Here is a 15626-nt window from a genome sequence, read left to right as displayed (position 1 = left end):
ATTGATAAAACGGATCCCACTGGCTTTGGAGGGCTCCACAAAGGAACTATGAGCCCCACTGCAGTCATATTTTCCAGAAGAAATAGGACCAAACTTGCTGGTGCTCAGACTCCTGCAGAAAACAGTTCATTAGACCCACCAGCAATGTGGCTCTTTGGGCAGAAAGAAAAGGCTTCTCCTTGACCTAATCTATTTAGGCTCCTATTAACTGAATTCTTTGAAATGGAGTCAGGTTGGAGTTGAGGACGTTTACCAGGAAACTCGGAGACTGGAGAAGTCGAATGGTTGCTTTAAGGGACTCTAGAACTCCAACCAATTGTCTATGTAAGGGAATACACATAGACTGCCTCCTGATGCAGATGCACAGCCACTATTGTAAGGTATCTCGGAAATGCCAAGAAGCTGTAAGAAAGCACCTTGTACTAAAAATGTACATCATTCACCACAAACCTGAATGATGGGTGAATGTGGATGTGTGCATAAGCATTTTTCAGGTTCAGAGTACAAATCCAATACACTGGTTAAATGAAGAGAAGAATAATCTGGTGTGAGTACCAGATTCATCTTGAACCTCTCTTAAACCACAAGTTTGCTTAGCCTTTGCAAATCCAGAATAGGTCTCTATCCCCTGACTTCTTGAGGATCAGAAAATACTGAGAGTAGAACCCCTGTCCAGAATCCCAAGTGTTAGCATCTGTTGCCACTGGACACTCCCGCGAGCTGCCAGACTTACCCCAATACCATTTGGGCCATGCAGGTTGTTGCCCCATCAGTATTTCCAATGGTGCTCCTGACACCTGCTTCCTCCTTCTCCCTGTGGGCTCCTTCGGTGTGTATGTGCAGTGGCTCTTAAAGGGGCCATGGTGGGAAAAGTCCTGAGATGCAACTTGATAACGTCATCAGCTCTACTGTATATAGGGGGCTCCTGGATGTCTCTACCTTACTTCAGCAACTGGTCTTCTATCTAGCATAGTGTGTGTTGCCAGCATTCCCGAGTTTCTGTGCCTTCCAGTTCCAGCCTAATCCTTCCCCAGCTTGCCTTGCCTGCTTCATCTAGTGTCTTCACTGTGTGTCTCTGTTCACCTTTGACCTGACTTCTGGATTCTGACCTCTTGCCTGGACCTGACCACGTTTTGGCTTTGACCTGAACGTGACTTCTTGCCTTGACCTGACCACGCTGACTTTTACTTGGCCCTGGATCATTCTTGTCCCTGTTCCCTCAGATTCTCGCCTAAGCCCTGCATGTTCCATAAAGTCTTTACTGAGCTCTGTGAGCTGGGTCTATGTTGGCGCCATCAGATGATGTCACCTCATATAATGGCTAATTCATGCATGCATGTCAAGAAGCTTAATTTCTTCTGCACACTTTTTGGAAATCTTTCTCCAAACTTTCTCCATCCTGATGTCTGAGTAGCTGAGCTCTTTCTCGATGTTTATGCATCTTAATTGCCTGGCTGAGAAAGGACAGCTTTCTAGATCCAGCAGCAAAAAAGCAATGCAATCTATATTCAGTCACTGACCACATTGCAAAGTTATCCAGATAAACTTATCCGACTAACCTTGGAGGGATATTCAGTGGTGCAGCTGCACTATTAACTATAGATGGCTTGTTTAAAGATAGCTGGATAAGTTTATCTGGATAAGTTTAGGACAGCTCTATGTCTAACCTCCCAGAAACACCCCCTGAACGCCCCTAAGTTATCTGATTAAATTTTTGCCAGATAATGAGATATCTGGGGGAGATAAGTGGGGGAAATATTCAAAAGTTGGCTTTTAGCCAGATTTTAGCCAGATAAGTTATGAGTTATCCAGCTAAATGCTCTAAATATGGACTTCAGTGTGGTCAAACATTAATGACCACGTGAAGGAAGGTCTTCAACCCCTACCACATGAACCTAAATGTATTGAGAAAAACAGACTATAGCAATAAAAGCATCCACTGCTGTCTCCTTGTACCATATCACATACTGCACTGCAATATAAACTTGATCCATGGAATCAAGCACTTCCTTCAAATCAAGTAATATATGTGTGCTCCCCCCCCCCCCCCCCCTTGGTCTGGACTATGAATTACCCCTATGCTTGGGGGTGGGGAGTAGCACATGAGAAATTATATTTACTGATATGATTTATCTTCGAGTTCGTAGCCTGTGGGGGATGAGACAGGGTCCCGGTCACCCCAATATCACTGTTTTGTGTCCTTCCCAAACAACCTCTCACTTGTGGCACCACACAGCAGATAAAATCATTACACCAGAATAAAACTGTAATTAACCCTCGTACTAATATTGTGTAAGTAGACAGTAAATCCATCCAGAACATTAAATAGGAAAAGTACAGTAGTGAAGTATAATATAAACTTGCAGTTTTCTTATTTTTATTCAAGCAATGCAAAAATGACACTGGGAATGGCCTGTTAGTCAGGGAAACCAACATACTCATATGGACAGTAAAAATTTAAAAAAATGAGGAAACACTAATAGAGAAAGAATGGGGGGGAGGGAAACAGTGAAATACACAGCTTTCAGAAATTGAGTACTCAAAAAAAGGGTGCACAGATCCATGCCAATGGCACCAGTTTGTAAAGGGTGCCCCCCTGTCCCAAACACAAAATTGTGTGGGAAAAAAAACAATCAAGAAAATGAAGAAGTCCCTCTTGATCGTGGAGCTGGCTAGATGAGAAATCAAATAGATGAGAACTGCAGTGTGTGGAAGGTCTCTCTCTCCTGGGGAGCTTCCCCAAATAGTTTACTTGGTACTAAACAGAAAGCAGGCCTGGTTTCAGTCTCTTACAGAAAGTTCATGGTCCATCAGCTTCTCTTTCCCTGCCCTATCTCGTTTGGTTGTGGTGAGGGTTTATGCTTGACTTTGACTGAAAGGCTGAACCAGTTAAGAAGAGATACTGAAATTGTGCCAAAAGGCAAGGAAGCAAACCCTCTCCCTCTTCTGCTAAGATACTCTCTATGCAAAGTTTAGATTTCTTAATTCAGTCTCTTAGGAGGTTGATCCAGCCATGTGTTCCTGAGCCTGGATAGGAAGTCTCTCTCTCAGTTCCTGGATCCTCCATCCCCCATTGGAACCTCACATGTAGCTTGGCCTTGAAGCAAAAACAACTGTCTGTCTCTCTATTTCTTCAGAGCGCAGACTTCTGTCTCTTCTTCTTGATAATTAGCTCTTCAGGGGAAGAACTGACTGCAGGGCTGCCAGATATACACCCTGGCTCCTGGCTCCAACTCCTGTCCATCCCCACCCCTCACACAAAGACAGAACCAGTCAATGTGTGCCTTTTCTTCCTGTAATGGTCACCAAGCATTACTTTGGCTTTCTCCTGTACTGACAATGTAGTGCTGTTCCCTGGGCAGGCTCAATAGGACTGCTCTTTTCCCAATTTATTAACACTGAGAGTGCTGGATGCTGGTTCTTGCAGAACATTTGTCATTCACAAGGGAGCACACAGAGGTTTTGACACATTTTTATATTCCTTCACCTTGGCTGCGGTGGCTTGTAGTCTCTACAGGGTTGAAAAACCACTTTTTGACAGGTTCAAAACACATCACTCGGATCCAGATGCAGCTCAGTCCACACTGTAAGGCTTCAACACATGATAAGCTTGTGGGGGCAGGTACCTGATTTATAGTAGCTTGCTACATATGCATACTTTAATCTGCTTTATACACATTATAGTATATGCTCCTAAGATTGTGTGTCCTCTTAATATAGCAGATCTTGTTTCCAGCTACAGTCATCTCCTTCTATAGACAATTTACAGGACGAAAATAAATATTAAAAAAAAGACAGTTTGCTTGCTGCTCCATGGTTTGGTCAGCAAACTCTAATAAAACCAGCTATATTTTGGTTATCTCTGAGATGGGCTTGAATCTAGTAACACTGGCTTGGCGGCTGCTGACTATGGTGCTTTATACCATAAAATAGAAATAATCAGTAAGGTGAGAAGAGCAGTCATTGCAGCAAAGCAATAAGATATACCACTCCTGCTTCTTAGGTCACCATCATTTTTTTTCCACTAACTGCCAATGGATTTAAGGAAGCACACTTAAGTGTCCATACGCTCAGAATCTAAGGAAAAACATGTTTTCTGAGGCACGATGCACTATTGCACACAGCTTGTAGTTGTTCATATTCCTTAAAGTATTTTTACGTTACATCATCACTGTCATAAAAGGTAGCTTGGAGGCAGTGCTGCAGTTCAGCAGACTGCCTGAAGCGTAGTGTGTCACAGGAGGCGACTTGTCCACCCTGGAGGGAGAGTGTATGGGAAACGGGGAGAAAGAAAAGGTGATGAGATGGGGGGCATCTTGTGATGGGAATGTAGTCCGAGGAAGGTTTATCTAGCCCTCAGGACCTTCCTTGCTCAATATATGACCATGCAGGTGTGTGGGAAGAGAAATGAGAAATTGTAACGTGTGATATTTTTATAAAATTTGTAAAAAAAAAAAAAAAGTTAAGCATTATAAATTGGTTTCACTTTTATAAAATGCTGCAAAAAAAGCCATCGCTGCATACTAGATTTGTTTTGATGGCTATTGGGGTTTTGAAAAAAGGAAAGCACACCTAAAGGGAATTATTCTGTGATTTCATGACAACATCATTTGTAATAGCTAACAGTAAGGCTTGAATACTAAAATGAATTTCCCTCTTTCACATCGCTGGTAAAACTGACCAAAATGCATAGCTTGCTGTACTGTTAGGCTCCCTCTTTTTCCGGTTTTTATTTTACTTTTCCTGGGAATTTCAATGTTATAAGGAAAAAAAGCTGTGGAACAATGACTGTTATAACGCAGGCGGAAAGTCAGTGGGAAAAGTCATTTTTCCCCTTTTTTTTTCTTGTTATAACATTGAAATTCCCAAGAAAAATAAAATAAAAACTGAAAACAAATGTCTCCATGTATCTTCTATGCATCTACTGACTTGAGTGTTCTTTTTCCCTTCTATTCTCCTTCCACACAGAAATAAAGAATTTAAGCACAGGTAAGGCAAAAGGATGTTTCCTTCGTTTTTACACAGTCTATTTTATTCTGCCTTTTTAAATGGTGACACTTTTTGTGTTTTTAAATATAGACTGCCTACAGTGTGCTAATGACAATGAAAAATCCAGCTTTTTCTGTGCTCATAAGCACTTGTGGTTCCCTCGTGGCAGTAACAGAGCCTCCTATCTGGAGTGTTTTTGCACTACTTGCACTCCTGCTAAGATATATTTATCCTGCAGGAGTGCAGAGCTTACAGGGCTGCACGCCTGGCACAATAACCGACCCCCATAAATATCTTCAGGAATCTGGTTGTCTCCTGAGGGGAGGACACCGGGGAGAATCCTCTCCTGAACATCAGTACCACTGGCATTTCCTTATCACAGGAGATGAGATCCCTCCAACATGTATATCCATACATCCCGGTGCTTTGCATGGGAAACCCTCTCTCGGGCACCGAGACTGCATGATTATACGGAGCAGCAGAGGCTATAAAAACAGAGAGGCAAGTCATAACATTCAGAGGCATAGCCAAAGCCTATAAAAGAGCAAAATAATGTAAGCCAGTAACAATTTAGCTACAGGTTCCATCTAGTGGGCAAAACCTGAAATTTAGTGTAGCTGCATTTAAAAACGGTTTGGAACAAGTTCCTGGAGGAAAAAGTCCATAAACCATTATTAAGCAAGTTGCAGAAATCCATTGCTTATTCTTGGGATAAGCAGCTTGGAATCTATGTACCCCCTGGGATCCTGCCAGGTACTTGTGACCTGGATTGGTCACTATTGGAAACAGGATGCTGGGCTTGATAGCCCCTTGGTCTGACCTAGTATGGTAATCTTATGTTCTTATCCCGTAATTTAAGGGATTGAATTAGTATGATTCAGCCCCTTTTTATGTCTGTTATCATGTGTCCAATATATGCACATGTACTTTTCCCCACAATTTAGGAAATCTGAATCCATCACTTTTGTTCTGATCTATTTTTTGATACTATTGTTAAAATTACTGATATGTCTATTATGTGATCTTTGGCCTGCCTATTTTTATTCTCCTGTTAGTGGGCCATCCGCATTAAAGTAATTATTTGAATTTGTACAGCACCTTTCATTCCAATAGAATCCCAGTTTTCACTCTGAAGTTTAGTACTTGCAAAGTTTCCGTGCAGAGCAGCCAACTAGAGTGAGTGGTGCAGGTTGAAGGCTGCTTTAGAATAAGGGGCTTTATCTAGACAAAGTTACAGGATCTAAATTCCATAAACAAAAATGATGTGATGTCATTTGCAATCGTCTTCCAAACATTCTGGCCGATACTGTAAGGTGCGTTCGGCCGAGTAACACGAGCTTGGACATGCGTTTTCGACGCGCATACTATAAGGGATTTTTCGTGTCAAAAACACACAGCCAACTCCCCCGGAAACTAATAACGCTCATTCACCTGGGATACTGAAAATAAAATGTGCAGCCAATCCGCACATTTTACGCTCAGAAATTAATGCCTGCCTAGGAGCAGATGTTAATTTCTGAGCAGCCCAAAAAAGTGTACGGAAAAGCAGAAAAAACTGTTTTTCTGTACACCCTCTGACTTAATATCCTAGTGAAATTAAGTCTGAGGTCAGGTTAGGAGAACGGATGCTCAATTTTATCGACATCCATTTTTCTAACCTATGGCTGTCGGCGGGTTTGGAAATCCGTCGCTCGTAAAATTCAGCGGCGGTTTCTTGAACCCGCTGACAGACACCTCTCCTGGGTTGCCGTTAATAAGGAGGCGCTAGGGATGTGCTATCACCCCTAGCGTCTCCTTTTTAGTGCACACCCTCATTTAAATATAGGATCGCGTGCCCAGGAGAGGTGGCTGGGTGCGCGTTGGGAGAGCGGGCGCTCAACACGGAGCACCCGTTCTCCCGTGCCTCTTATTGAATCAGCCTGATTGCTGCTCCCAGGGATTCAGGGAAATTGCAAGGGAGCTGCTTCAACAAACCCTAAAAATAATGACTATTTTTTATTGCTATTGTTGTGAGTACTACAGTGTGCCATGTGCACTTGTGAATTGTTGTTCAGTACAGTTTATTTTAAGCCAGAACTTCATCTCAGCGGCAAGCAGTGTCATTTAAAAGCTGAGCGTAAGTTTATAATTGTCTGATCTGCCACACAGATAAATCTATGCAGGGAAAATATTTGCTATGACCCTATTTATAGCTGTAATCTAAATCCTAAGTAAATACATTCCTGGCCAAGGGATTACAAAGGTTCTGTTCACATCAGCATGTGTGTGTGTGGATGTAAGATCCTTCATATACAGATGCTAGCAAAGGATATCATTTTTCTCGTTACATTTTATTTCAAATTACAAGGAATAGAAAGTGTGGCATGAGAGAGAGAGGATGATTGTGTCTTAATGGGAAGGCATGCTATCCCTAGACCTGTACCAGTATGCTCATTGTGGGTACACACCCTGTACTAGAATGCCATATAAAACCTAAGTATTTCCCTTTTTTGCTTTTTGTTGGTATAGCAACAGCCCGGGCCATAAATACTATCTGGCTGTGGACCCTGTCTCTGGCTCACTGTTTATTTCGGATACCAATAGTCGGCGAATTTACAGAGTCAAGTACCTGTCTGGTTCAAAAGATCTCGTTGGCAATTCTGAAGTCGTGGCTGGAACAGGAGATCAGTGTATGATGCCCTTCACTGAAGCCAGATGTGGTGATGGAGGGAAAGCAGTGGAGGCCTTACTGATAAACCCCAGAGGTAAAAAGCACAGAACGCCGAAACTTTGTGAAATACATGGTCCTATAGCCTTGCATTAGTTAAAAAGGCAATTCAAGTTAGCCACTTACAAAATCGGCTAGGTCAGAATAGACCGGGGTCTTTCTCTCCACTTCAGATGCTCACCTGACCTTTTGCCTCCCTGCTAAGCCTATCAAATAGCAGCTGCAAGAGTGCATAACTTCCCAACACGCTCCCCAGGAAGGTCTGCATAATATTAATGAAGAAGCTAAAAATGCTCGTGACACATTTCAGCAACAGAGAAACAATTTAGAGGTTATTTTCTCCTGAATGTATGTATCACTGTATCATAAGACCATATATCCTTAGCAGGCCCAACTAGCCAAGTTGTTGTAACGTGTCAGCTTTCATTTTTCTGTTAGACATGTAATATTATATTACAATTTATTCATTGTCATAGCAAAAAACGGGTGGTTAAATCACTGACCAATCTGTACATATTAATACAATGGTTCAGAACCTGGTTCTTGGGGACCACTTAGCTGGTCTGATTTTCAGGATATCCACAATAAATATGCAAGACATACTGTATATTTGCATGCACTGCCTCTGTTGACTGCAAATGTATCTTGTGCATACACTGTGAATATGCACAAGATTGGCTGGGTGAACCCCCATGGAGCAAGTCGAGACCCACAGATATAGAGCATCATGCAAGTGAAGAGACAGAGGCGAGAGCAGGGATAGAGTCCTTGCCCCTGTATCTTCTTTGCATATAGAGATTTCTAGCTGTAGTTAGAAGCACTGGCCCTTACTTCACTGCTAGTACCAGCATTGCCCTGACACACATTTGGCAGATGAATATAAATAGGTCAAAGCTTGGGCTCAGTATTGACGCTACTCACCCTCCCAGAGGTCACACAGATTTTGACTTTTTTTTTCTACACAGTGCCAATCACTGTTTATAAAATACTTCTCTTGCACTCTAGGCTATAAGTGTCAGATTTTCTTTTGCACTATATGATTTTTACAGTTGTATCGGGCTGGCAGTGTGCTGATTTGAACACAGAGCTGTGATAACTGGAGATGCTCGATTAAGCTGCCAAATCCATCATTGACTCTGTGGCCTGGGCCAATTCACTTCACTACTTTATGCTCAAATTTAGATGACAGAGAGAACATTTTTTGTTTCTGGACTACTTTTGTAGAATAGTCTACCGGATGAAATCAGATTGTCTTATCTAACTTTTAGAAAACATGTGAAAGCATTTTACTTTGAACAAGCATATGATGCAAGTGGAAACCATTATATTATTATGACACGTCTTAGTTGATGCATAGAAGAATGAAATAGTTGTTGTTTTGTAATCATGTAACACATGTTATGTTTTAATTATGTATGTACATTTGTAACCTGCCTAGTATGTTGGACTGTGCGGGCTAGAAATTATTTTAAAATTAAATTAAATGATAAGCTCTCTGGGGTAGGGATACTTGGCATATTAATTATCTCTTGCCTTGCTGTGTAGCTATATATAAGGCAATTTAATATAATAAAATGCTAAAACATATTTTATGCTGATATTAAGCGGTAGTCCCTGCTGTTTCAGATCGTACTGCAAGGGAGAGATGTAGTTGAATTATCAACAAACAAAAAACAGTGTGCATGACCACGCCATAGCTGATAAAATATTAAAGACCCTTCATTGAGAATAATATTAAACTTGAAAACAGGAAGTCCCATAAAGGTAACCGCTCGTTTCCGCACGCCTTTCACTCTCGAGCCGCCTTGGGGAGTGCATGTGCCTGGCCCATGTGGCCTGGTTCCCATTCTGCCAAATAAACAGCAAACTGTTGCCGCTCCTCCTTAGGCTAATTCACCCCTCACCTCCATGTATTCTCCTGCTAAACATATGATTGCAGTGAAACCTCCTTTATATAGAATGCATTTCTGTGCATTGTGGGATTCATCCACATTTTACCATGAAACACTTCTGCACGTTTGTAATATCTAAAGAATTCCCCCCCCCCCCCCCACCAGACTGTTACTTGCTTAAAATAACAAATTAGGTGCTCTGAGCATGGAAGCAGCTCAGTTGATGCTTTCGTTTTCACACTTCTGTCCTGTTTGCAGGGTGCGTCCATGTGGGCTCATCACCACCGGAGAACACTGCAACGTACAGAACGTGGCAGGGCTCAGGGGTTTTGCACCTGAAAGAGAAGGGGAGGTGCTAGCATTATTTGTAATTTTGGCTTGGTTTCCACAGGCATCGCGGTGGATAAGAATGGACTCATGTATTTTGTTGATGCCACTATGATTCGAAAAGTCGATCAGAATGGAATAATCTCCACTCTTCTCGGCTCCAATGAGCTCGCTGCAGGGCGACCGTTAAGCTGCGACTCCAGCATGGACGTCACCCAGGTAAAAACATTTTATTTCTCTCTTACCACGATTAAGGAATGGTTCGGCCCTTTTTCGCCTTTCCCCACCCAGCTTTCCCACCACTCCTGCTGCCAAAAAAAAGCATATCTGATGATACTGGTGATAATTTTCAAAAAATACTCAGTTCCTAAATTAAGGAAGATTTTCCGCCAAACTGGGGGCCTAAATTTTTGGTTGAAAATTCCCCGAAATGTAGATGTTTAGAAGTTAGGTCAATAATGAGAGACAAACTTACCTGACTAACTTATACCGGATATTCAGCAGCATGGATACAGCACTGAATACATCCAGCAATAGGGAAGTTAGATAAGTTTATCCGGCTAACTCTAGGCCTACTTTAAGGCAGGCCTAAAGTTAGCTGGCAATTCTCAACTGGATAACACTGAATATCTGTCTTTATCTGGCTAGCTTAACCAGATAAGTGGCTCCGCAGACCCTGGAACACCTTTAGGTTATCAGCTAAGTTTTAGTCGGCTAACTCTTTAGCCAGATAACTTGGAGGCAATCAGCACTCAGCAATTATTTAGCTGGACAAATGTCGTTTGTCCAGCTAAATAATTCATTTGCTTAGATTTAACAGCCCAAGAGGCTTATTTACTACAATGCATTAACGCATATGTTAAGTTTGTCTTCCTGAGACCTGTTTACGAACAATGTTGTGTGTTCTTGAACTTATATGGGTCTGTGTGGTGATAATTGACCGTGATATTTCCCTAAATTTATTTTTTATCTGCAACAAAAATACCTTTAAAAAAAAGCATTTTTGCTCTAGTATTATGTTCAGTTTGTGGGTGGATAATTGAGAAGACCAGGATACCTCTTATCAGAGAGGCTGACACATATAAGCCATGCTTTTTTACATTACTTGTTTGTTATAAGCTTTTGCCATTTACATTATATTCACATTCTGTCCAATTTTGGTTAATTGTTTTTGCTTCTTGGGCAAGATACGGGCTCCTTAAATATTTTGTTTTACTAACAATGCATGACAGCAGGTGACAGTGCACTATCACATTTTGGTAAATAAGCCCTCATTAGGTGGTTCATGATAAAAATTAGTGCTAAGCCCCTGGCTTTTGTCCCCATCCAACCTCTACCTGTTTGCCGCCTACTCTTTCAGGTGCTTAATCCTAGTTTGTTTTCAGAGGGCCTGATTTAGGTCCTTAGATCTTAAACCCTGATGACTGACCCCATTGTCTCCATGTTGTAATTGTGTAACAGGAGATAGAGAGGGTAACTTTAAAACAAACGCACGTGCACTAGCGCACAGATGCAGGAATTATAAATCGCGCAATTGCGCGTGTACTGTTTAAAATACACCTAGCGTGCATGTTTGTGCTCCTAATTTTAAGCAGCTACATGAGCAAACGTTAATCACGTATCTTCCTTCTGAATTTGTTGGCTTTAACGTGCGCAGCTAAGCGGCTTTTAAAACATTCATGCATAAAGGAAACAGCCAGTTTGATGAATTAGTCTATCGCTAAGTCATCCAGACCCCTCACCCGGGCATTTTAGGCCTAAAATGAGTTTTCTTCAGACTTTCACCTCATCAAGAGCAGAAATAAATAAGCGTGACTAAAATCCATATTTACGTATATAAATGTCTGCCCCGCCCCAGAACGACATGCCCTAACTCCATTCCTTTTTTCCATGCGTTGGACTGCTCGCACACACGCATATACACACATAATCAGGGCCCCTTTAAATACGAGTTGCTCATGCTGGGCCCAAATACTATTGTATATGGGCCTTTAAAAGTGAGGAACTCTTTTAAAATTCAGCAATTAATGCATACTGTGGTTGAAGAGATGCTACAAATGCTACCTCTTATTGTATAAGAGAAGTCACTTTGTTCCAAGGAATCTTGAATTAAAGTTGAGCTGCCTTGTTTCCCACAGCCAATATCTTTCATAGTATAAAAAAACATCCAAGTCTCAGCATGCATTTGGAACAGTTCTACATTGCTTTATTTGAGTTTATGTTGCTTTTGGCAGTGGTTAAATTTCCTCTCCCCCATCATCCCTCCCAACTAATGTGGTGTGTTTTTATATCTATGTATACTATTCCTCCCCTCAGAATTATTGATGTGTAGCTCACTGTGTGAATAAAATAATGATGATTTATGATGCCATTTTAAAGCCTGTGTCTTCTGGAGCTGAGTTTTGAATTTTCTACTTGCAGGTACGTCTGGAATGGCCAACTGATCTTGCTGTGAACCCAATGGACAACTCCCTTTACGTTTTAGAGAACAATGTTATTTTACAAATAACAGAAAACCACCAAGTTCGAATCATAGCTGGACGCCCAATGCACTGTCAGGTCCCTGGCATAGACTACTCTCTCAGTAAGCTGGCCATTCATTCTGCTTTGGAGTCTGCCAGTGCAATTGCTCTCTCACACACAGGCATCCTGTACATCGCTGAAACAGATGAGAAGAGAATTAACCGTCTCCGCCAAGTAACAACGAATGGAGAGATCTCTCTTTTAGCAGGGGCTTCTTCTGACTGTGATTGCAAGGATGATGCCAACTGCAACTGTTATTCTGGGGATGACGGCTATGCTACTGATGCCATTTTAAACTGTCCATCATCACTGGCAGTAGCACCAGATGGCACAATCTATATAGCTGACCTTGGAAATTTTCGTATTAGGGCTGTGAACCAAAACAAGCCAGTTCTTAGTTCCACCAACCAATATGAGATTGCTTCACCAGGAGAGCAAGAGTTGTATGTTTTCAATGCCAATGGAATTCATCAGAACACCATAAGTCTTGTCACTGGAGAATATTTATACAATTTCACCTACAACGCAGAGAATGATCTCATAGAAGTGGTCGACAACAATGGTAACTCTTTAAAAATCCGTCGGGAGATTAATGGTACGCCTCGTCATTTCTTGATGCCTGATAACCAGATTGTTACTCTGACTGTGACTACAAATGGTGGCCTTAAGATAGTATCTACCCAGAACCTGGAGCTGGCACTCATGACTTATGATGGAACCACTGGTCTCTTGGCAACCAAAAGTGATGAAACTGGATGGACAACATTTTACGAGTAAGAAGTGTTTTTTGGGGAGGCGGGAGAAGGTTACTGTTAAAGGAAAACTATTATGCATTTTTCTCTAAATATATTTCTAGCTACCTAACAACTTCCATAAGTTGTAAAAACATATTTTACATAAGCTCCCAGAATTGTTGAATGCTCAAACGTATGAATTAGAGGGTCATTTACTATGCCGAGATATTTAATCTTGGGAGGGCCAAAATATTGCGGTGAGGACGGAGGCATTCCTGCGATATTTGGATCCTCTCTGGGAAAATATCAGTGGTATTCCTGTGATATTTTTTCTGACAGAAAAATTCTGCGAGAAAAAATATCACTAAGATAAGAGAAATAGCGTGCGATGGAGGCTCCTTTACCCAGGAGCACCATGGTTTTAAAGGGACAGCTGTGGCCCAAAACGCCCTGCCCTCAATCATGTAAAAGACTCTGGCCCACCTCCCCATCTGTCAAAGTGGCCTATAGTAGAAAATTGCTTGAAATGTCACATGGTGATGACCTGTCCCCTGCCCACACCCCTCCCCCCAGGTTCTTCCAGTCCCCAATACATTAGAAGAACTCCTTGGTGTCTAGTGGCCCCTTACCCCAAAACCCCCTTAAGTTAAAAAGTCCCTGATTTCCTCATCTCTTTGAAGAAATCCCTGGTGTACAATGTGGCCAGTAGATGCTATCTTTCAAAAGGGCACCGGCCAGCCTTTGCTGGAGGTTAGGGGGTGGGGGGAGAGAACCCAGCAAGGGACATTTTCTTCAAAGTGGGGGGGTTTGAGCAGGGCACAAGACATTGCCTCACAACACTTCAAGCAAATTAGAAAATGTTTTTTACTATGGCTTGCCTCAACAGATAGTGGGGGTTGGGTGGGCAGGGGTTTCACAGTCCCCCAGGAGACATCTTGCACTTGGGGGGGGGGGGGGTTTGTTGCAGGTCACATGACCCGTTAATTTGATACATGGAGGCATTGGGACATGCATTAGCGTCTGATGCCTCCATGGAAAAGTTAGCTACACATCTTCAGTTGTCGCTAACATTTCAGAAAACAACATGGCTATAGCTAACCGCATTATTTGCATAGGATTACCTATGCATTCGCTGTTTTACATGCATTCAAAAATTGTATGCATGCAAATGCATGCAAAGCAGCTAATTTCAATAGCAGCAGGTTTTTTTGGTCAAAGATCACACAATATCTCGCGTTTAGTGAGGTTATGACAATTCCTGCCTGATGAATATGACCAGGCATTGGTTGCAATATTTTCAATCACCATAAAATCTTGAGGGCTACCAACCAACCTGTGCCATGCATAGATCTCATAAAAGTAGGCATAGCACAAATTTCACAGTCTGGAGCAGCACTGCTGTTTTTCACCATACTAAGGGACCAGCCTTACTGTTGACATCCAAATTCTAATAGCAAAATACTCCTTTGACAGTCAGATGCATGGTGCCCTACCTGGTTTCCATTCAGTAGTGTCATGGGTGAGAGAAACATAGAACTCTCAGCGTGGCAAATTTCTTAGAGGAGGAAAATAGGAAAGCTGATCTATTACTACTTTTGTGTAATTTGCATTAATAAATATTTAGATGATTTGAGAAATTTGAGGGGAAAGTTGGATTTAATTAAGAGCAAATGGGAGTCCTGAGGCCTTATGTGTTCCTAATGGAATACAGTGTAGAGAAATGGAAACTTTAATGTGAAAATATCCCCCAATTTTGGCCTCAGCATAACACAGGGGATAAAAAATCAATGCAAAATCATTTAGGGCTAATGTCTGGTTTTGAAATTAGCAGTATTTCAGTATTCTACAATGTTTTGTGAGCAAGACTGAACCTTTTCAACATTGTAGAAATCTCTGTGAATGTAGATGTGATTACTGAAGTCAGTCACCAATGGCCACTTAAACATTGCTTTCTGCCACTCTAAAAAAACTTTTACCTGTAAGCTGAACCCAGTTGACATTCACGCATTATCTATATCAAAAGAAAAATCATTTAATTAAAAAAAAAAAAAAACCCACACAGGCCGACCCAGCACCAGTGCTGTGTACTCTCATGCGGAGGATCTAAGTTCAGATTTTGCCTCAGGTCTTCCACTCCCTGGGCCCCATCAGGGCTGCAGATTCTGCAAAGGGCAAAGGTCACAACCCCCTAGGAAGGTGCCCCGGCATGTGGCCCCAGCTGGTGGGCTGTCACGGCAATGTCTGGGGCTAGGTGAAAGGATGCAAGAGACAAAAACAAAAATCCCCCCGGTGGTGGTGAATGAAGGCTCGTGGTGCCATGCCTCCAACACAGTTCAGACTCAGCTGGCAGCCCAAACAGCAGGTGGAAACTGCTGCACCAAAAGATGCAAAGGGCCGGTATCGGAGGAATGGGAGGCTAGTGGTGACTGGAATCCTTCATTTGGCCACCAGTCT

At 42.1% G+C, this 15626-nt stretch overlaps 1 protein-coding gene across 1 annotated transcript in view; it reads left to right on the top strand.

Annotated features, from left to right (window-relative positions):
* TENM2 (teneurin transmembrane protein 2) overlaps window positions 1–15626 on the top strand; it is a 2776334-nt gene that overhangs the window by 2701581 nt on the left and 59127 nt on the right. The window contains exons 23-26 of the mRNA XM_029583832.1: window positions 4969–4989; window positions 7498–7733; window positions 9980–10134; window positions 12337–13211. Of these exons, the coding sequence (XP_029439692.1) occupies window positions 4969–4989; window positions 7498–7733; window positions 9980–10134; window positions 12337–13211 (1287 nt within the window). The remainder of the gene's footprint in view (window positions 1–4968; window positions 4990–7497; window positions 7734–9979; window positions 10135–12336; window positions 13212–15626) is intronic.

Source organism: Rhinatrema bivittatum, chromosome 18, assembly GCF_901001135.1.
Source record: "Rhinatrema bivittatum chromosome 18, aRhiBiv1.1, whole genome shotgun sequence".
NCBI classification, from domain to species: domain Eukaryota; kingdom Metazoa; phylum Chordata; class Amphibia; order Gymnophiona; family Rhinatrematidae; genus Rhinatrema; species Rhinatrema bivittatum.
Note: the sequence above shows the minus strand (reverse complement) of the source record. Positions and strands in the feature narration are given on the sequence as shown.